General features: G+C 34.6%; 3 protein-coding genes and 1 pseudogene across 4 annotated transcripts in view; 3 read left to right on the forward strand and 1 right to left on the reverse strand.

Moving 5' to 3' along the window:
* The window catches only part of LOC135843323 (fatty acid synthase-like), a 42,753-nt gene extending 37,135 nt beyond the window's left edge, over positions 1-5,618 (forward strand). For both annotated transcript variants that reach the window (XM_065361158.1, XM_065361160.1), the window contains 4 exons: positions 4,288-4,406; positions 4,504-4,767; positions 4,825-5,070; positions 5,356-5,618. In XM_065361158.1, the coding sequence (XP_065217230.1) occupies positions 4,401-4,406; positions 4,504-4,767; positions 4,825-5,070; positions 5,356-5,532 (693 nt within the window). In that variant the 5' untranslated portion in view covers positions 4,288-4,400 and the 3' untranslated portion in view covers positions 5,533-5,618. The remainder of the gene's footprint in view (positions 1-4,287; positions 4,407-4,503; positions 4,768-4,824; positions 5,071-5,355) is intronic.
* Positions 1-21,569, forward strand: part of LOC135845254 (serine/threonine-protein kinase polo-like) — a 149,719-nt pseudogene that overhangs the window by 60,205 nt on the left and 67,945 nt on the right.
* On the reverse strand, positions 9,355-11,725 carry LOC135844054 (serine/threonine-protein kinase PLK1-like). The gene is made up of 9 exons (XM_065362152.1): positions 11,470-11,725; positions 11,249-11,373; positions 10,976-11,165; positions 10,818-10,904; positions 10,502-10,698; positions 10,327-10,422; positions 10,051-10,125; positions 9,579-9,639; positions 9,355-9,494 (listed from the first exon to the last, which is right to left on the reverse strand). The coding sequence occupies exons 3-8, from the start codon at positions 11,119-11,121 to the stop codon at positions 9,608-9,610; spliced, it is 633 nt and encodes a 210-aa protein (XP_065218224.1). The 5' UTR covers positions 11,122-11,165; positions 11,249-11,373; positions 11,470-11,725; the 3' UTR covers positions 9,355-9,494; positions 9,579-9,607.
* On the forward strand, positions 12,791-21,496 carry LOC135844267 (uncharacterized). Its single transcript, XM_065362419.1, has 3 exons — positions 12,791-13,542; positions 13,626-13,985; positions 20,394-21,496. The coding sequence occupies exons 2-3, from the start codon at positions 13,796-13,798 to the stop codon at positions 21,242-21,244; spliced, it is 1,041 nt and encodes a 346-aa protein (XP_065218491.1). The 5' UTR covers positions 12,791-13,542; positions 13,626-13,795; the 3' UTR covers positions 21,245-21,496.

A 21,569-nucleotide genomic window follows, 5' to 3' on the forward strand; every position in this document is an offset into this window, starting at 1 on the left:
TAGGCCTATTGGCCTGTCTGCTGCGGTGTGGAACCTGTTGAGGATGAGCCTGAGGTATCCGTGAGTTTCCTCCTTGGTCTCCCTCTGCTTCTCTTCCCCGTTGGTGTATATTGGAGGACCTGTTTTGGTGATCTTGTTTCCTCCATCCTTTTGACATGATTTCTCCAATCTTTCCTATACTGTTTTATCTTCTTCATGACTGGCTTCACTCCGAGATCTGCTGTTATTTTCTCGGATGGGACTCTGTCTCCGAGAGCCACCCCTGCCGTTCTCCTCATGAACTTCATCTCTGCTGCCGTTATTCTTCTTTTATCCGATTTCTTCAGTGCCCATACCTCGCTTCCATACGTCATCATTGGTATTGCTAGGGTATTGTACACCTTCAATCTTGTTTCTTTTCGCACCTTACTGCTTCTCAGTGTCCTATTTATCAGTCCTGTGACTCTCAGGAACTTTGCAATCTTTCCGCCAACATCTACTTCTCCCTGGTATGATATCGTGTTCCCAGGTATTTGAAATTGTTGACTTGTTCAATGATTTTTCCATTTATTACAATCTTGCTTCTTACTGGCTCCTTTCCTTTGAAGGCCATTGTTTTTGTTTTCTCTGAAGATATTCTCATATCATACTTTTCTGATGTCTTTGTTAAATTATACATTGATCTCTGTAGGTCATATTCTGTTTCCACTAGTACTGCTTGATCATCTGCGAATAATACTGTTGATATTTCTTGCCTTCTGTCTGTCTTGATTCCTTTTGGCTTCATTTTCTGCCATTCTTTTACCATGTGATCCATGTACATGTTGAATAAAACACAAGACAGTGGGCATCCCTGGCGAACTCCTCTGTTTATTTCTGCTTGTTCTGAGAGTTTATTTCCAATTCGTACTCTTATTCTAGTGTTCTTATATATGCTGTTTATCACCTTTCGCATTTTATATGTTATCTCTTCATCTTTTAGGACTTCAAACAGTTTTTTTCTATTAACCCTATCATATGCTTTTTCCAGGTCTATAAAGCACATGTGTGTTTCTGGTTGTATTCGATCCGTTTTTCCATCAGTAGTTTTACTGTACATATAACTTGCATCAGTGCATGATCTTCCTTTTTGTTACCTTAATGCCAAATCCGAGTATGTCCATACAAAAAAAGTACGATTTTACGTATCACTGATAAGGTTCGGATATGCTCGGAAGGGTTCGTTGAGTTCTGATTGAACATCGGTCAGCTTCGTGCATCTTCGGTGGTGCATTTAACTGTACTCGGATGCAAATTTTTCAATTCAGGGCTTCCCAGAGTCTTATCAGTGGCGCAAAACGACGATGTTTTTTTGGATGGACATACTCGGATTTGGCATTAAGGTAACGTTTTCTAAATCAGTTTTGACTTTCTGACAGCTTTTCTTCTGCATGCTCTGCCAGTCGTTTTGCCAGTATTTTCGCATATATCTTGTAGCAGGTGTTGAGTAGACTTATTCCTCGGTAGTTTTTCAGGTTTGACATATCGCCTTTACGTACCAGTTACTGTCTTTACACGCTTATCTCCTACCTGAGCATTCAGGTCTCCTGCTATTACCAATTTATCTTCTGGATTTACTGCTTGTACTGCCCTCTGTAGTTGCTCGTAGAACTCTTCGCTTTGTTCCTCTCTTCCCTCTTCTGGTGCATATACTCCGATTATTGTAAGAAAGTCTTTTTTCAATCTCATCCTTGCTGATACAATTCTTTCATGCCATATGTTGTATGAGTCGATGTTTTTGCGGTGTTTATTATTATGTATGTGCAACATCACTCCGCCTGCAGCTCTGGTTTTCTTGTCGACTCCACTGTAGATAAGGATGTAATTTCCAGATTCAATTGTTCCACTTCCTTTCTTCTTTGTTTCAGACATCACGGCAAAGTCTATATTTCTGCTGCTTAGAATTCCGTTTATTTCTGCTTCCTTGGCTGCATATCCTCCTACATTCCAGTTTCTGAATTTGTATTTCCTTTCGTTAGCGTGCGTTTTTATTTTAACCAGGGGTTCACCTCCGCCTGGGATCCCATAGTTCCATCTGTTTCCTGTTGTTTGTGAGTTTTGAGTAAGGTTGATTTTTGTCTGACTTGGTTACCAGCCATGCCAGATATATCACGGTGATAGGGCTGCTATCTAGGCCTCCGCGCTTGCCTGGTCCTCTTTTAGTCGCCTTTTACGACAGGCAGAGGGTACCATAAGGATATTCTTGACTGGTCCCTACACGGGGACCAAAGGGGGTAAAACTTCAAAAAAGCGTTTTGTTCGTGTGACACATGGAATAGTATGTTTTTGGTGACGCTGAACACGAATATGACGTCAGATTTTTGATTGGACCCGTCCCAAAGGGGGTGAACCCCCCAAAATGGTTACATTAGTGTGACACATGAAATAGTATGTTTTCGATATCGCTGAACTCGAATATTACCTTAGTTTTTCGAATCGACTTCACCCATGGCCCCCAAAACCTCCCCCTAGTAGGTAAAAGTCCAAAAAAATTGTTGGAGGCCGTGGATGGGGTCCAATCACAAATCTGATGTCGTATTCGAGTTCAGCGCCACCAAAACCATACTATTGCATGTGTCACACGGACAAAACGCTTTCTTGAACTTTTACCCCCTTTGGGGAGGTGCTGGTGGCCGTGGATGGGGTCCTATCAAAAATCTGACGTCATATTCGTGTTCAGCGTCACCAAAAACATAGAATTCGATATATCACATGCCCCAGATTTTCTTTCGAAAGTTTCACCCAAAATTGTGGGTGGAAGTGCTCCTCCTCCATTGAGAGATCCCATCTCGAAACTTGAATATTTCGAAAAAGCATCAAAAGGTACATCTATGGAAATTTTTTAAAAATTTTAAATGGTAGCTCCCACATGCAGCGCCATTTGAACGCTGAAGTTTGGAATATATACCCTATTTTCGACACGCCAAATCGATTGGAAACTGTTTCAACCAGTTTTGAGCAGTTCTGGAGCCTCCAGCAGATTTTTGAAACTCGAAATTTCCCAAAATTTTATCAAATGGAGATAGAAAACCGAAATTCATTCTGCGAACTGATATCAATACGCTACGAAGTCGACTGCAGGTGGATTTCAAGTCGTTTTGGAGCCTCCAGTGACTTTTTGAAAAATTACTGGAGCCTCCAGTAGATTTTTGAAACTTGAAATTCCCACAACATTTTATCAAATGGAGTTAGCATGCTGAAATTTACTTGGCAAACTAATTTCAACGCGATATGAAGTCGACTACAAAGTGGTTTCAAATGGTTTTGAAGCTTCCAGCTGCTTTTTGGAAATTTCAATTTTCCAAAAAATACCATAGGTACAATAGCACCTCATTTTAAAGATCTGGTATCGTACCTTCATTTAGCATAAGAACACTTTGAAAAATAAAATCATTTCAATGTTTGGAAAACATTTTGAGTTATAACCTTTCATTAAAGTTGATGTGGAGGCGAAAGGAAGCACCCAAAAAAAATTTCATGATATCAAAGTTGGAGAGAATTAAATTTCCAATCAACATAATGTCGTTAGTTTTTTTCTAGTCAATTTAAAAAAATTTTTCCATTTGGTATTTGGTACCATCCAATAAAAAATGCACTCCTTGTGACTATTTCTAATTGACAAACATTCAAAACAATCAAAACTATTTGTTAACACTTTGTATGTATGAAATTTGCTCAAAAAAGGTGGAGTTTTTTGAGATGTACCCTTATAACTCCAAACAACTTGCAATGTTGTTGAGATTTTGAGTTAGGCCATTTGCGTTTTTTACAAGATCTAGATAATGTACCCAACTCAAAGTGTAATTTTTGGTTGAGGGGGGTCATATATAAACCCCAAAAATGCAAAAACATCAAAATCAATTTTTTTTGAGATGTGACCTTATTACTCCCGAGGTGTGATGTTTGCTTATAGTATGTGAGGTCCTGTTATTCCGCTGTAGATGCACTCATTTTTATTCTGGGATGATATAGGTGAATTTGTCGTTAAACTTTCCTGTGTGTTCATTATTTTTAGCTTTTAGTTTTGTTTTATACTCTTTCATTTGCTTAATTACGTTTTTATTTTTTATTTTTTGGTTTGTTTTGTTTGTTTCTCTCCTCCTTCAATCTGTTAAATTTTTTTTCACATGAACAATGTTACCATGGAGGCCCACTCGCTAGCGTAATTCCGCATAGGGGGAGGGGGGATATTTTGTAATTTCGAAATATTTTTAGAAATAAATAAATATTGAAATTGATTGATTCATTGAATTTCAAATTCTTTGTCAGGTATTGCAAATGTCATGGAACCCTTGGGTGTTAATCTAAATCTCCAAGTGCTCTGCCTGCAATACAGTTACGAAGATCCTCCCGAAACCATCCAAGGAATAGCCTAGAGTTTAATGGTGGTACGTAAACTTTGCCTATACTTATCTAGATTTCCGCATTTACATAGGTATGTACCTATTTGAGGCATTCTATCGTTTTTTTCTGTCTCTTTTACAGCACATCACCAGCAGATTACCACCCAATCAAGAATTCCACATTATTGGTTACTCATTCGGTGGTATGGTTGCATTAGAAGTGGTCAGACTATTAGAAGAAGAAGGAAGAGTCGGTCGTTTATGGTTAATTGACAGTTCGCCCGAATTCTTGAAAACTATTACTAAATTAAGTTTCATATCAACGACCGATCAAATCGATAACGAAGTGCAAGTTAAACTCATTCTTAGATTTTTGGATTTAATTTGGCCCGAAGCATCGAGCGAAGTAAAGATAATCTTTATGGTGATTTGTTTTTGAATAACGAATATTGTTGTTCTTTAGATCGCCGACCAATTATATCAACTACCTGACTGGAATTCTCGTTTAGATTTAGTTATTGGTTTAACACCGCCTGAAATTAAACACAGTAAACAATACCAACGAGCATTGATGACCGCCGGATACCTTCGTATTAAAGCTGTATTAGATTATGTAGGATTACCTGAAAATTGCCTGAAAGCTTCGACTACTTTAATTAGACCTACGGAGATACCATTACAAATGGCTGACGATTACAGTTTATCACAGGTTAATTATTTTTTCCATTCGTTGATTATACAGTCCATAAACCAAGTAGCAGCTACAATTGGCTGGCATTTTTACCGTTGACCTGTTGTGCTACTTTGTAAGAACTAATAATTGAATTTTAATCCCTTTGAAAATCCAATTGAACTGTTTTGCATATCTATTCAAAATAATGCCAGCCAAATGAACATTTTTTTATGACAGGACTCTGAGAGCTATTAAATCAGATCACTTGAGAAATTGAATTGAATTTTAATCTGAGTTTTTTTTTTCATGAATTCTGCGCAGTTCTTCCAAACACCGGTCAAAGTACATTTCGTCGAAGGAAATCACTTCACTATTTTAGAAAATAAGAAAACTTCAGATGTGATCACCGAAGGAACTGTGTACCATGAAAGGCTAATGTTCAAAAACAATCTGAACGAAGGAAAAATGACGCCACTCGTTGCAAATTCGAAGCAATAAGCATCGTCGCTTGCGAATCGAATAATCCAACTTGATTGATTCCATCCTGAAATACATCCGCCAATTTATTTTAGTTAAGTCGAAAATAAAGCGTTTCTTCAAATTGCTCTTTTATTATTGATTCGAGATTACCCAAGATCTGTTTTTTTTACTTCTGAAACTCGCATTTTAGGAGAATAGAAGTAGGTACCTAGACAATTCAATAATGATTTTTATTTGAAAAAAAATTATTTTGGAAATTGAGTTTCAAGGTCGTTCCAAAGTCCATTATGAAAAATGTAAAAAAATCCTGCGTTTTCCTTTTTTGGAAATTCATTTAATTTTTTAAACCAATTTTAAATTTTTTTCTATTTTTTTGATTACCTATACTGAGCAAATTTGGGAAACATTCAATTTCATCCAAATCCAATTTTCACCTTCCAAACACAATTTCACAAGTCATTTTAGATTTTCAGCCTTCTGTAGATACTAATTCAAAATTTTCATTTCATCTTCAAACATACCCTCAAATAATTTTTCCTTTTTGAAAATTTTTTGAATATATTTTAAATAAGTATACGTATTACTTATTTTAGTAATTTTCGTGGAAAAAATAACTAAAAACATGGAACCAAAATCGTTTTTGTCATGGTAAAGCATTGACCTTTAATTCGCTGAAAATTCAAATTGAAAAAATTTCAAAGAGAAATTCGTTTTTTCTTCAAATCTTGAATAATAAAGTATGACACAAAAGTAGGCTCACAATCAGTGGCTTTTATTTCCAAGTGGAAAGAGCTAGCGAGATGAATGAAGCGGTGTTGAGTAGGGAAAAATAAGGGCTTTCAAAAGCGACTTTGAAAATTTCATGCCCATGCACAGGGTGTCCAAAAATTGAAAAACCGATTTGGTCAAAAAATTCAAACTGGTTTTTATTATAGGCCAATGTATTCAGTATTCTATACACTAAGGCGACAAAAACGTGATATGATTTTTTTGAAACCGGTTCATTAATTTTGCAACCAGTTATTTCGCAGCAAGCCATCAAAAGTTACCTGGTTGCAAATTAATTACCCTTTTATGAAATCCAATCAGCAAAAATAGTTCAATTTTTTACAGCTTTTTTCTCTATCTTCAATTTTTAGGCTATTGTCAAAAACTGGTTTCTAAATGTGAACCAAATGAACCGGTTTCAAAATCTGATCAGTGAAAATGGTTCAATTTTTCACGCTCTACAACTTTTGTTTCAAGCTTTTTTCTCTATCTCCACTTTTTAGGTGTTTGTCAAAAAACAGGTTGCTAATTAATGAGAACCAATGAACCGGTTTCAAAATGTGATTAGACAGAATTGTGTAATTTTTCACGCCCTACAACTTTTGTTCCAAGCTTTTTTCACTATCTACAATTTTTAGGTAATCTTTGATAACTGGTTGAAAATTAATGAACCGGTTTCTAGATCTGATCAACGAAAATGGTTCAATTTTTCACGCTCTACAACTTTTGTTTCAAGTTTTTTTCTCTTTCTTCAATTTTTAGGTGATTGTAAAAAACTGGTTTCTAAATGTGAACCGATGAACCGGTTTCAAAATGTGATTTGACAGATTTGTGTAATTTTTCACACCCCACAACTTTTGTTTCAAGCTTTTTCACTATCTACAATTTTTGGGTGTTTTTTGTTAACTGGTTGCAAATTAATAAACCGGTTTCAAAATCTGAACAATGAAAATGGTTCAATTTTTTACACTGTACAACTTTTGTTCCAAAAGCTTTTTTCTCTATATTCAATTTTTAGGTGATTGTCAAAAACTTGTTTCTAAATGTGAACCAATGAACCGGTTTCAAAATGTGATTGTACAGAATTGTGTAATTTTTCACTCCCTACAACTATATTTTAAGCTTTTTTCTCGATCTCCAATTTTTAGGTAATTTTTGATAACTGGTTGCAAATAATTAATGAACTGGTTTCAAAATCTTATCAGCAAAAATGGTTCAATTTCTTACAATCTACAACTTTTGTTTCAAGCTTTTTTCTCTATCTCCAATTTTCAGGTGATTATCATAAACTGGTTGCTGAATGCGAACCAATGAACCGGTTTCAACTATTAAGTATAGGAAGCAAAAGACAGAGCTTTTTTGACAAATTATGTTTTGAATTTTTTTTGCAAAAAAGCGATAATTTTCAGCGCTTTAGACAAAAAACTGAACGTTTCTAGCATTTTTTTAGCAAAAAATTGAGTTTTGTTTGTGTAAAAACAAGATTATTTAACAAATTTTGTAAAAAGCGGAAATTTTAGTCAAATTTAAGCTCCAATGATATTTTTTCCAATTTTTGTTTAAAAAATGAGAGTGCTAAGCACTTTTTGCTTTAAAAAGTAATTACTGACAAAATTCAAAAAAGCAAGTGTTTTTGAAAATTTCTGGGAAAAAATTCCAGGCTTGACCATTTTAGGCATTAAAAATTGCGATGTTTTTTTCGACAATTTATTTATTAATTTTTTTTTTTTGAAAAAGCGACAACTTTCAGTAACTTTTTACACAAAACTAAAATTTTTTGCCATTTTTAACAAAAAAGTGAGCTTAAGTAGAAAATAAATTTTCTTAGTCATTTCGTAAAGACTTTTTCGCAACCTTGTGATACTTGTTGTTTTTTTCTTTTGATAATATTGACAAAAGGGAAGACATTGGTCAGAAACTACACTTTTAGAAATCTTAACCAAAGCCAAGCTTTTTTGCTATTTTTTGGAAAAATCGATAAAATTTCTTCATTTTTTTCCTCGAAAAGTAGAATTATGATTTTGAAAAATTGAATTTTTGAAAAAATAACTCACTAGTTGGTACCTAACTAAAAGCTCCTTTCAATAACTTCAGTATAACTTAGTTTCTTGAAAAGTAACTGAGTACAAGCCCTGAATTCAGAATTGACACTCATCAAACAAATGAACGAACAAAAAAATAAAATAAAATAAAAAAATGAAAAACAAAAATATAGAGGTTAGGTAGAAAAATGTTTTCAAATTCTCAAAATTGACTCTTATTACAAAATGAACGAATAGTGGAATAATAATTTGAGAAAAAAAAACAAAAACGAATGGAAAAAATCCACTTATCATAACGTTAAATAAAACAACTGAAAAATTGTTCAATCACCGAACCGAACGCATATTTAATTTTTTCAATTGCACCTCATCCACCAGCAAGCTGACAAAATAAGGTCTGGTCAAAAAACTAAAGAGAAAAACTGTCAAAAAAAAACTTCAATCAATCGTAAAATTAAAAAACATTCGGTAGATTGAACTTGAAACAGATCCCAAAACATCTAAAATTCATGCAAAATAAAACATACCCAGAGTCGTGTGCAATCCAAGTACATATTAATAAAACCCCAAAAATAGGAATGGGACAAAAACAAAGCACCCATATTCTGGTACCATTTTAAACACAGAACGGCCATAGTTTCTAAAATAATCGCAATCTAGCAAAAAATTAAAAAATACCTGAGGGGGTGAGGGGAGAGCGATTATTTTTAAATGCAAACCGGTACTAAAAATAATAGGTAACATTACTTTTATCACACGTTACTGATACACTAAATTTGTTACACATAAGTAGAAAAGATGATCATAAAAATAGTACTGTAAAGAATAAGAGTAAAAAACAAAACTGCAAAAAAAAACCAGTACATTCGACTAGAGGTTTCATGCTAAAATAGAAAATCGAACATCACAGTGTATCACAGTGTATGTCTAGGCATGAATATTGCAAAGCCTCGGAAATAATTATATGCATGAAAACTAAAACGATTAACAAATAAGATAGACAGAGTGTTGGGAATTGGGATGACTCAAGAAACAAAACCATAACGCATTTTAATTTTCACCGAGATTTAAAACTATAAAAGAGCGATGAAAAAAAAAACATGTAGGTGACGGCTACCATCAGAGGATGAGAGGACACATGATTATCTTGGTGTGATCGTTGAAGTTCACCTGCAAAGTGAAAGAAAATTAAAATGGTACAAAATAGAGCAGTTGCGAAGTTGAGGTTAATTCGAGGTTGGATTATTCGCTCACCTGTACCGTTCCATTGGTTGATTCCATAATCACTCTGAACTGTCTTCAGTGTCTTTAGCACCTGAAAATCATAAAATGATTACGTTCAGTTAAAATGTGGAGGGGGGATCTGAAAATTTCAATAAATCAAAAATACTAATGACTCGATTAATATTTCTACCGAAAACCTGCGAAGAGGAGCGAGTAAAAAACACAACGATCGTTTGAAATGAATTTTTTTCAGAAACGGTTTCAGCAATTTAAAAAGCATATTGTAGTACTCTTCTCATACTCCCACTCAATTCATTTGTTTTCGTCCAGACATCCACAGATGTCGTTTTTTTGATAACGTGACTCTTGAATGCGTCCACCTCATTCATGAGTGTTTACTCTATCGAAGTTTCCAGAGATGGAAATTGATTCAGATAAGAGATAAACGTGCCTCTCCATCGAAGAAAGAAGATAGCGAATTTCCAAGTAAAAATAATCTCACCCTTCGAATAATATCCCAAAGCCGCCATATCACGGGAATAATCGAGTTCAGAATCAGAACCTGCAGAATCAGAACCTGCGAAGAAAAAAATGCGTCAGTTAAAAACACGTTTTGGTTGAGATAGAATCCGAGTGCGAGTTTCAAATACCCTCGAAAAAATCAGAGCTGATGATTTGCTCGACTGTGGGTCTTTGAAAGAAGATTCGCTTGTAATTTTCAGATACGAATCTATTTCAACTTAATCGACAGCAAATTTCCAAATAAAAATAATCTCACCACTCGAATCCGATTCACTAGAAGCCATATAATCGAAATATTTGGGTTTAGGCTCATCAGTTAAGCACGAAACCGGCAGTTTGGAAGGTATATAACCTGCGAAGAAAAAAAATGCGTCAGTTAAAAACACGTTCGAACTGAGATAGAATCCGAGGTACATACGAGTTTCAAATACCGTTGAAAAAATCGGATCTGATTATTTGATCGACTGTGGGTCTTTTCTTTGGATCTGGTAATAACATGGAGTTGATTAGATTGGCAGCAGGAGCTTTGATTTCAGTGGGAATTTTGTAATCGCAGCGTTTAATACGTTCGCAGGTTTCTCGGAAAGAATTCGTTTCGAAAGGAGACTTGCCAACGAGTAACGTGTACCTTTACAGAAAAAAAAAAAAAACATTAAAACACGATTTCATCGAGATTATTCGACATACCTAATTATATTCTAGATGAAAAAAATACATCGCTCATAATACTCCTTTTCGATCGCTTACAAAATACAACCGAGCGACCAAACATCAACTTCAAAATCGTGTTCTTCTTCTCTCTTAATAATGGTTTCCGGCGCCATGAAATAAAGACTGCGAAATGAAAAAAAAATGACCGTTAAAAACTATACAAAAAAAAACACCGAGTAATCTTTCAAGCTTACTTTTCGTATTGGATTTTCGTGGCGAGTCCAAAACCGCCGATTTTTACTTCGATTTCGTCGTTTAGTAATAAATTACTTGGATTTAAATCTCTATGAATAATTCCATTATCGTGCAAATACAGCACACCGTCCAGTATCTGTTTCATACATGTAGTATCTGGTTTCAGGTTCGGTTAAAACTTTTCGGCGTCTAGAAAATGAAACGAAACAGTTAGAAATACGGCAAAAAGTGCTTATCGTATATGCTACATAGAACAGTTCGAGTTTATTTACTTAAGTAATTCCATAATAGATCTTTTCTGGCATAATTCTAATACGACGTAGACGAATTCATCATCTTCGAAGTACGTGCGACCGGTAGCCACATCTGTTATCTCATAAAATCTTGCGAAATCTCCCTAAACACAACATAAAGCATTTCGTTAATTGATTGGTATGGTTTCTAGAAGATATACGTAAACTAGTGTACGAGTAAGAAGTGAATAAAGGTTTACCTTTCCGTAGAACTTTCCCCGGGCATATCTGGTATTCGTACTTCTGAGTTCTGTCTACTATGGTTTCAGGAATAACGACGTCGTCCGCTTTATTATGAGCCATTTTAAATTAAAACTACACACCACAATAAATATTATTGAATAGATTATAAAACAAATCAATTAATATATGAGTTTAGTTGAAACTTGAAACTTGAAGCGACACGGACAAATTGAAAATAAAATGAAAAGGCGTCGTGAAAACTGAAAAGGCCAATTTTGTGATAAGAAAAGTCCCTTTTTGAAAAGTAAACAAACAAGCAACAAAACGCGCCAGCCAATCACTGCGACGCGTTCCATAGTTCCTCCAACAGACTGTAGAGCGCGCACAAAACTCGTGAGCTGATAGCATTTAAGCATTCCTTACATACATTTCAGTCTGAAATGTAAGTAAGGAAGGAATGCTTAAATGCGTGATGGCACTGATGGCATAATGATAACAATAATTGAATATTTGATTTGGACGTTTGAGTGATTGCATCAATGAAACACGAAAGAATCTTTCATTTCGCATCGAAACAAAAATTCAAAAGCACATTTTTTCGATTGTTATTCCATTTTTCAATTTTTCCTTGGGGAAATTTTTTTCCCGTTTTTGCTGATGAAATCCCTTATTTTTGGACACCCTGTTGACCCTGTACATCATTCTAAAGCTCTTTAATACAAGTATGGAAATAGAGTATGCTCTTAAGAAAGTCATAGCATTTTACGTATGTGTTACGTACTGCGCATGGCAGGTTGGTGTCGTGACGCGGTGGAGCAACCAAGGGGGTGCAACGTTGTACGTGAACAGCTGATTTGATGCGTGCTCGCGCACTGCGCAGTACGTAAAACTTACGTAAAATCCTATAACTTTCTTAAGAGTATAATCTATTTCCATACTTGTATTAAAGAGCTTTACGTAACACATACGTAAAATGCTATGACTTTCTTAAGAGCATACTCTATTTCCATACTTGTATTAAAGAGCTTTACATCCTTTGACTATATATACATGGACTGCTATCTCCTATTGTTGTTGAATGGGAATCGTGAAGCCAAAGCAATAGAGGTACTAGATCGGGACATGGGCTCTGAGCATGCGCGAGATTTCGTTGCAACGAGCGTAGCGGTTGTTGGAACGTAGGAGGGTGTTCGTCGCTCCGTGGTTCACCGTGATTGGAAGGTGCGAGGGTGGGTGGGATTCCTGCGCGCGCATGAAAATTCCCGATGCTCCCGATCTAGTACCTCTATTACTTCGGCTTCATCGGCAACAATGAAGATAGTAGTCCATGTATATATAGTCAAAGTTTACATCATTCATTCATAACCAGTGCTGCCGTTTACCGTATAATTATACGGAAATTGTATAATTTTAAAATCTCCATATAACGTTCCGTATAATTCAATTCCCGTATAATTCCCGTATAATTTGCCAAGAATTGCCAAGAATTGCCGTATATTTTTTAAAATTTCGTATAATTATGAAAAACCTACGGAAATGAACGGTTTTTTTGATTTTTCTCCAATAAATCATGCAAAAAATGGACGTTTTTTCGTTTCTTAGACCCATTTTTTTCAAAAAATTTTCGCTCTCGCTTCGCTCGAGCAGTAATTTTGCCTTCCCTTTTCTAAAATTATCACATGAATCACGAAATGTTTTCACTTCTGAGTGCAAATGTTATCATATTTTTGAATCAAGATCCCTGAGGATTCCGGAATACCCCTTTTAAAATCAATAAAATGAGTGTCAAAGTGAAAATAAAGTACTGAAAAAAAAACCGTATCTTTTCAGAATTTCCGTATCTTTTTTCGTATAATTGTGAAAGACCAAAACGGCAGCACGTGCTTTCTCATTCCTCATTCTGCATCCTCATGTTTTATATTTCATTTTCATAATTCATCCTCATTTAGTGAAGGTATACTATTAAAATTGATGTGTTTCGAATGAAGAATCTTCGTTAAAAGCAATTACAACCGGAGTTTCCATTCTAAATCTACATTCGAGTGAAATCATTCATTGCGGTGATTCCTCTGATTAGTTCTCTTCGCAAGGTAATGAAAGCATATCTTATTTTACTAATCATTCACATAACTTATATAATGTTCCATTTTCATGTGTCATCTTATATTTATAGGTACTTGTTCATTAATGTACAGGGGTATATCGCAGCTTGTTAACACAACTCGCTGAACTCGCACAACCAGTCACTTTGAGTATGGACAGCAGTAACGATAGAACGATACCTCTGACCAAGTCGCATCGAAACCCACCCCTGAAGAAGTCGATACTCCCAAAGAAGATAATATGATCAGCGACCCTCTCAGTATGGGAAACAGTAAAGACGATGCTGCCCAATCCACACCGAAACCCTGCTCTGAAACCGAAGTTAATACTGAAAGTAATGCTGTCGGTGCTGTCGATGATACCACGTGTAAACAGTCTCGTGATGAACCGTGCACGCCAGCTTCAAAGCGGAGTAAATCATCGGATGATGGTAAGATTACGATTATGTTTTGACGAGAGTATTACTTATGTATAGATCTAAGAAGGGTAAAAATAGAAACGTGACTAAGATTGAAGATGTAGTTTGGTATGGGTATAGGAGAGATCCTTGAGTATGAAGAATAAAAGAGAAATCTGTTCGAATAGGGATGTATGTGGTTGGAATGTGAGTCTAGAAAGCAAAACTGTATATAATTTGTTCTAAAAAGACAGTAGAATTGCCAGTTGACTGGTGAAGGACCAATAGAAAATGGGCTTACCTTCATAATAAAATGGGCTCCTTCTAATTAAGAGATCCATTAAGCGCAATGATTAAAGCAGCTCATCGAAAAAGAGTTCTAAATCGAGTTTCATGTTGATTCCAAATGTTCAGAGAAATCAACGAATGCAATTATCGGTGCATTCTTTCTGTTTAAAACGTGGGATAAAGATAAAATGACAAAGTATTTCAAAATTTGATGTTCTGATATATTTTTCTTGCTTGATAGTGAACTTCAAAGAACCCTTTTCCATCGTGAAAGTAATTTCGTAACTCGTCCTTCACTAATTCTAGCTACATATTACATACGTCTAGAATACGTCTAGAAGTATGAAGATTTTTCTGATAAGAATTAACGTCATTTTAGTTTACTTCTTGAATCGAGCGTTATCAACAGCATTTGCGTGTTAAGAACGTGTATTAATGATGTGGTTACTAAAAACTGTAAAAAGTTACATTACTGTTACTAAAAATTACTCAAATCTGATGAAATTTCTGTAAGAGTTTTTCAAAATGTACGAAAAAGATGATCTAGAACGATAAAATCAATGATAAATATACCAATAACTGTTAATATTACAGCGAAAGTTGCCTAAAATGCATGAAAATGTGTTTAAAACGTTTTAAAATGCCGTCAAAACGTTGAAAAAAAGCATTAAAATTATCAAGTAACGATAAAATTTCAGTATTTGCCCAAAAACCATAGAAAAGTGTTGAAAACATGGTAAAATGCTGTAGAAATACTCTATAAACAGTAATAAAATCACTTAAAACTATCGAAAAAGAAAATCAATTAGTTTTTTGAAAAATGCACGAAAAACTAAAAGGGTACTTATTGATAACACGTTAAAATGATACAAAAACACTTTTATAAAAGTATTAATCGAAATCACTATAGAAATGACTGAAAACTGCGGTAATTGTAATGAAAGTTGCCTGAATTGTATGAAAAAGTGTCAAAAAGCGTCGAAAAAAATAAAAACGCTGTTTAAAAAAAGTATTAAAATTGCTGAAAATTATCAAAACAGTGGTTAAAAAAAATTACTATAGAAATCGCCAAAACTTATGAAATTATTGTAAAATTGCTTTGAAATCAACGAAAAAAATTTAGTAAAAATGATGTTAAAACTATTGAAAATTCATTTACCTAATTCGCTAAAAATTCTAATCGACGTGAAAAATACTCATAAAGAATTGAAAATCACCAAAGTGGTCTACAGTGATGGAATTTTAATGTTTTTGCCTAAAATAAGAAAATATAATGAAAACATGAAAAACCTCTTAGAATGCTGTAAAAATAACCGAGAAAGCGGTTAGCACCTCTAAAAATTGCTGAAAACTGGAAAAACTTCAATGAAAATAGCTCAAAACGAACTATAAAGCATTAAATAAGTATGGGTTAGAGAATGATGAGAAAACGCTCATAAAACAACATCGTAATCATTGAAAAATGCCAAAAAAATGATGAAAATTTGGATTTGCTAAATATAAGTGAAAAATCGTCGGTAGGTAGGTGATGCAGAAATAGGTACTAAAAAAAAGCATCAATATAGGTACTTACTTACTTACTACAAAATGAATTTAGAATGACAAAATTTCAGTATTTGCAAAAAAAAAAATTAAAAATAAAAAAAGTATAAAAAAACACTCATAAAAGCCATAAAAATCACTGAAAAATGTACATAAAGTATAAAATTCCAAGATCTACTCGTGTTGAAACTATTCCACCTGAACAGACTGCTTCGGATCAAAGTTCTGATTGAGTTTGAGCTCTTCAAACCTATCCAAGAGACATGATTGGATCTAGCCAGATTTCAGGAGACCTTATTAATCAGATCTGACCGGGGCCCTTGGAAACAATCGCAGTTTGACCTTTTCGGCTCTTCCAGAAAGATTTGAAATTTCTGGAAGAATTTAAAAACTAGCGCTGGAAACTCCAGAATGGTCCAAAACTGCTAGTTAGTTGTTAGTGTACGTAGGAGAGTAATTTAAGTAATTAGATATTCGCATTTGTTCACTTTGCTTAGAAAAATTATATCTATTGAATAAGCTTAAAAATCGCCACCCCCCCAAACCGCTTTTAGAGTTTTCAAAAAAACTTTAAAGGTTCAATAATGAACTTTAGTATCTGAAATTTTAGTCAAGGGTGTTTTTGAAAATGCTCTTTCGAAATAGCTCGGTTATTTTAAAATCTGGTAGTGTGAGTTCGAAACGTTCCCTCGTGAGCACTGTGCAGACATGATTGATCACACCAGATTGGACCTGACCCTATATGAATTTTTTCGCTGGGCCTATCTATCCAACCGAAGTAAGTACATACAATGATTTTTTAACAGTGAACGTTTTGTTTTTTTCATACGAATGTGAAACCAGGAGCATCAGATGCTGTTACATCGCCATCAACTAGAAGCCGTGTTGTAGTCTTTGACATTGATGGTACGCTTTGTAGAAATTCGATCTGGAAGGAAGAAGAAGAAATCATTAGGAAGAGTTTTCCGGAATGTCCAATCATTGACTGGAGTCAGCATTATAGCGACGGATCCATTGGCAGAACTCCCCATGTATTTCTACCTCACCTGAACATTTTATTCGAATACTTATTGGAGCAAGGCGTTCGAATCGTTTTTTTCTCTTCTGCTATGAAAGAAAGAAATCTAGCAGTCATTCCAGAACTACTTAAGTCCTCTGGGGTAGTGAGAAATTTGAAGCCCTGAAAGCCGAAGGACAATTTGAAATTTTTTCTCAGGATCATTTGCGTGAAGGATGAACTGCTCCTGGCGAAGGAAACTATGTAAAAGATTTAAAAGTAGTTGTTCGAGACGGCGAAACATTGTTGGATGTCATCTTAGTGGAAGATGAGCCCAGTTTTGCTGCTCATGATCAGAAACCATATTTATACATCATAGATATATCGTATTGGCACGCAATGGATAAAAACGATGTAGAAAAGGTAAAACAAATATTCTGTCATTGGAAGGGAAAAACTATTAATTTTTGTGTGAATAGTATTTACTACATGCTCGGTGTGTTTAAGACTTATTTTGGTGAAGAGAAATACAAATTGTTGCCTTTAAGAGAAGGCTTGAATCAACTTTTACCGAAAGAAACATACAAAAACGGTTGTAGTTTTTTTATGAAGCATTCGTTTGCCGATGATATGATCAATTTAGGATTATCAGAGGTACAGAAAGTGGTTCCTGATGCCATGTATTATTGATTATATACTATTCGTTTGGTCTGTAATTCTAGATTAGATACTAAGTATAGGCCTACAGTATTATTTTAGGTATTCTTAAGTATCGAAAATGTGTTCAAAGAAATTATTATTTACTGAATAAACTAATTGCTTAGGTGATTAACAAGTGACTTTATTTTCGAAGAAGAGCGTAGTCTAAAGATCCCGTAACCCGAATTTCAGCTCCTCAAGTTGATTTTTTGATTATGCGAATTTTAGTAGATTTTTGAAAGTTCATCATTGGCCATTTTGGGAAATTTGGGTGTGTGTGTTTTTTCTGTTTGTTAATTTTTTTTTCACCTACATAAAAGTATTTCATACAGTAGGTGTGGCTGACGAGTCCTAAAACTAATAAAAGTATTAACTTTTTCGAAACGAATTCCATTTTCGATCATTCTGGAGCTTCCAGGATCATTTACGATTTCTCCAGATGCGTATAAATCCGTGAGTGAGTGATTCACCAAAAATTGAGTAAATGAATCGATTCGTTCGCGAACGGGTCACTTACATGAACCAATATGTTCGCGAATGATTCACTAGAAATTATTCAATTCGTTCGCGAATGATTCATAGAAAATTGAGTGAATGAATCGATTCGTTCGCGAACGAGTCATTGATACCGTTCTAATCAATTCGTTCGTGAATGATTCGTCAAAAATTGAGTCAACTGCAAATGAATCGATTCGTTCGCAAACGAGTCACTTATACGAATCAATTCGTTCGCGAATGATTCACTAAAAATCATTCAATTCGTTCGTGAATGATTCACCAAAAACTGAGTAAATGAATCGATTCGTTCGCGAACGAGTCACTTATACGAATCGATTCGTTCATGAATGATTCATCAAAAATTGAGCCAATTGTAAATGAATCGATTCGTTCGCGAATGATTCACTGATAATTATTCAATAATTTGTTCGTGAACGAGTCACTATACGAACCAATACGATCGCGAATGATTCACTAATAATTATGCAATTCATTCGTGAATGATTCACCAAAAATTGAGTAAACTGTAAATGAATCTATTCGTTTGCGAGCGAGTCACTTATACGAATCGATTCGTTCGCGAATGATTCGCAAAAAATAATTCAATTCGTTCGTGAATGATTCACCAAAAATTGAGTAAATGAATCGATTCGTTCGCGAACGAGGCACTATACGAACCAATTCGTTCGCGAATGATTCACTAATATTTATTCAATTTGTTCGTAAATGATTCACCAAAAATTGAGTAAACTGTAAATGAATCTATTCGTTTGCGAACGAGTCACTTGTACGAATCAATTTGTTCGCGAATGATTCAGTAACTATTGATCAACTCGTTCGCGAATGATTCACTTAGAAATCAATCAGTTTGTTCAATCGACATTCAGTTGTGAATGATTCCATTCGATTTGATTCACTTCGTTTGAAAACAGATCAATTTCCTGTACGATATAGTTTCACAAAAACCGAATCAATTGTAAATTAATTGATCCGTATGCGAATGATTCACCAAGAAATCAATTAATTTATTTAATTAGTTGAAGGATAGTCGGTCACCTTGGTCTTCTAACGCTAAATGCGCTAGTGTTTTTATGCAGTAAAAGTGGCTGATATGAGTCCCAAAACTGATATCAACTTTCCTGAAACGAATTCCATTTCGCGTCATTCTGGAGCTTCCAGCGTCATTTACAATTTCTCCAGAATCCAGATGCGTATTAAATCAATTTGAGCTGCAAAAATCGAGTTATTACGTACTTATTCTCGGCCTATTTAACGAGCTCATCTGAATTCGGCTCAATTTTCAGGCGGACACCTAAAAATAAGCATTTATTTTTTAATAATTATTATATCAACCTATTTGAAAAAAACTGAGAGTTTTCAAATAGGTTGGTATAATTATTAAAAATGTTCATTTTTTTTAATCAAAAAGTTTCAAATTAATCTAGCTTTTTTGACTAAACTTTTAAAAATATAATTTTTTGCCGATAGTTTCCAAAAAGCCCCACATTTTACTGAAATTGGCAAAGTTTTGCTTCTTGGCTAAAAATACTTCTTTGCTTTTCATCTCACTTTGTTTCCAAACCAAAAGTCTCACTGTCTTGCAAGAAATTGTTGTCATGTGAGAAGTTCCCAAAATGTTCTACTCTTTGCTGAAATTTTCAATCTTGCTTTTTGACGAGAATTCACAAAAAATTTCACTTTTTCGAAAAATTCCAAAGTTTTTTTTTTAGAAAAGAAATTTTTTACCAATTTTTGATAATTGTTAAAATGTGCTGCCGTTTGATAAAGCATAATTGAAAAGCCCTTCCTTGTAACCGAAAATTGCCAAAATATTGAAATGAAGTTTTTTTTTTTTTACCAAAACTTGCATAAAAGTCTTCCTTTTGTGCAAAAATTCTTTCGTTCACCATCTGTTACCAAAAAAAGCTGCTTTTTATTGAAATTGTGGAGGTCTTTTGCCTTCTGACAAAAATGCTCGCTATTTAAAAAAATTCCTAGAAGGTCTCACATCAGTCACACTATTCCAAAAATTACCCAAAAGTTTCGCTGCTGAAACTTATGACATTTCAGTAAAAGTTTCTCAAAGATGATCTGAATACGCACCAAAAAAACCAATAAAATCATTGATAAATATACCAATAACTGCTAAAGTTTCTGTGAGATCTGATTAGATCTGGTCAGATCCTATCAGATCAATCTTCCTTATAAGGTCTGATCAGATCTGTCCAGACTTCAAATCCTTGGTTGCATCCAATGAGGACTCCCCTTTTGGATCTGATCTATTGTGAACAGATCCGATCATTTTTCAATGGGTCTATCTGTATTCTTACGATAGGTATTTATTATCAAACTTCAAGTATAACGAATTTCTAACAATGAACTTTTTGTTGCTTCTTTCCATACGAATGTGAAACCAGGATCATCAGACGCTGTTACTTCTCCATCAACTAGAAGCCGTGTAGTAGTCTTCGATATTGATGGTACACTTTGTAAAGATCTTCCGGTGTGGAAAGACAAAGAAGCAATCATTAGGAAGTGCTTTCCGGAATGTCCGATTATTGTCTGGAATCAGCATTATAACGACGGATCCATTGGCAGATACCCGCATGTATTTTTACCTCATCTGAAAATTTTATTCGATTACTTATTGGAGCAAAGCGTTCGAATAGTTTTTTTTTCTTCCGCTGCCAAGGAAAGAAATCTAGCAGTCATTCCAGAACTACTTACATCCTTCTGGGGTAGTAAGAAATTTGAAGCCCTGAAAGCCGAAGGACAATTTAACATTTTTTCTAAGGAACATTGCCGTGAAAGAGCTTTTCCAGGCGAAGGAAAGTATGTAAAAAATTTAAAAGTAGTTATTCGAGACGGCGAAACGTTATTGGATGCCGTCTTAGTAGAAGATCACTACAGAAGGGCTGCTCATGATCAGAAACCATGTTTATATATCCTAGATATATCGTTTTGGCACGCGATGGATAAAAACGATGTAGAAAAGAAAAAGATGAAACAGATGTACTGTCATTGGGAAGGAAAAAGTATTAATTTTTGCTTGAATAGTGTTTACTACATGCTCGGCGTGTTCAAGACTTATTTTGATCAAGAGAAATACAAAGTGTTGCCTTTGAGAGAAGGCTTGAATCAATTTTTACCTAAGGGATCATATAACAACGGTCAGGCTTTTTTTGCGAAACATTCGTTCGCTGACGATATGATCAATTTAGGATTTTCAGAGGTACAGAAACTGGTACCTAATGCCATGTATTATTGATTATATATACCTATATACTATCCGTTCGGTCTGTAATTCAGATTAGATAGGTACCTACTATATTATTTTAGGTATTCTTAAGTATCGAAAATGTGTTCAAAGAAATTATTATTGACTGAATAAACTTAAGTGATTGACAAATGATTTAATTTTTGAAGAAGAAAGTAGTCTAAAGTCCCCGTAACCCGAATTTCAGCTCCTCAAATTGATTTTTTTATTATGCGAATTTTAGTAGATTTTTGAAAGTTCATAATTGGCCATTTAAGAAAATTTGGATGTGTTTTTTTTCTGTTTTTTTTTTTAACCTACACCTACGTGTTTTCAT

This window comes from Planococcus citri, chromosome 4, assembly GCF_950023065.1.
Source record: "Planococcus citri chromosome 4, ihPlaCitr1.1, whole genome shotgun sequence".
NCBI lineage: Eukaryota > Metazoa > Arthropoda > Insecta > Hemiptera > Pseudococcidae > Planococcus > Planococcus citri.

Bases quoted from the DNA above. Each gene is read 5' to 3' on its own strand.
- LOC135844054 (XM_065362152.1), bottom strand. From the start codon at position 11,121: ATGAAACAGATACTGGACGGTGTGCTGTATTTGCACGATAATGGAATT. The intron at 10,905-10,975 runs GTAAGCTTGAAA...TTCATTTCGCAG, and splicing joins ACGAAAATCCAATACGAAAA to TCTTTATTTCATGGCGCCGG. The intron at 10,423-10,501 runs GTATTTGAAACT...TTTTCTTCGCAG, and splicing joins CAGATCCGATTTTTTCAACG to GTTATATACCTTCCAAACTG.
- LOC135844267 (XM_065362419.1), top strand. From the start codon at position 13,796: ATGATCAGCGACCCTCTCAGTATGGGAAACAGTAAAGACGATGCTGCC. The intron at 13,986-20,393 runs GTAAGATTACGA...ATGTGAAACCAG, and splicing joins GAGTAAATCATCGGATGATG to GATCATCAGACGCTGTTACT.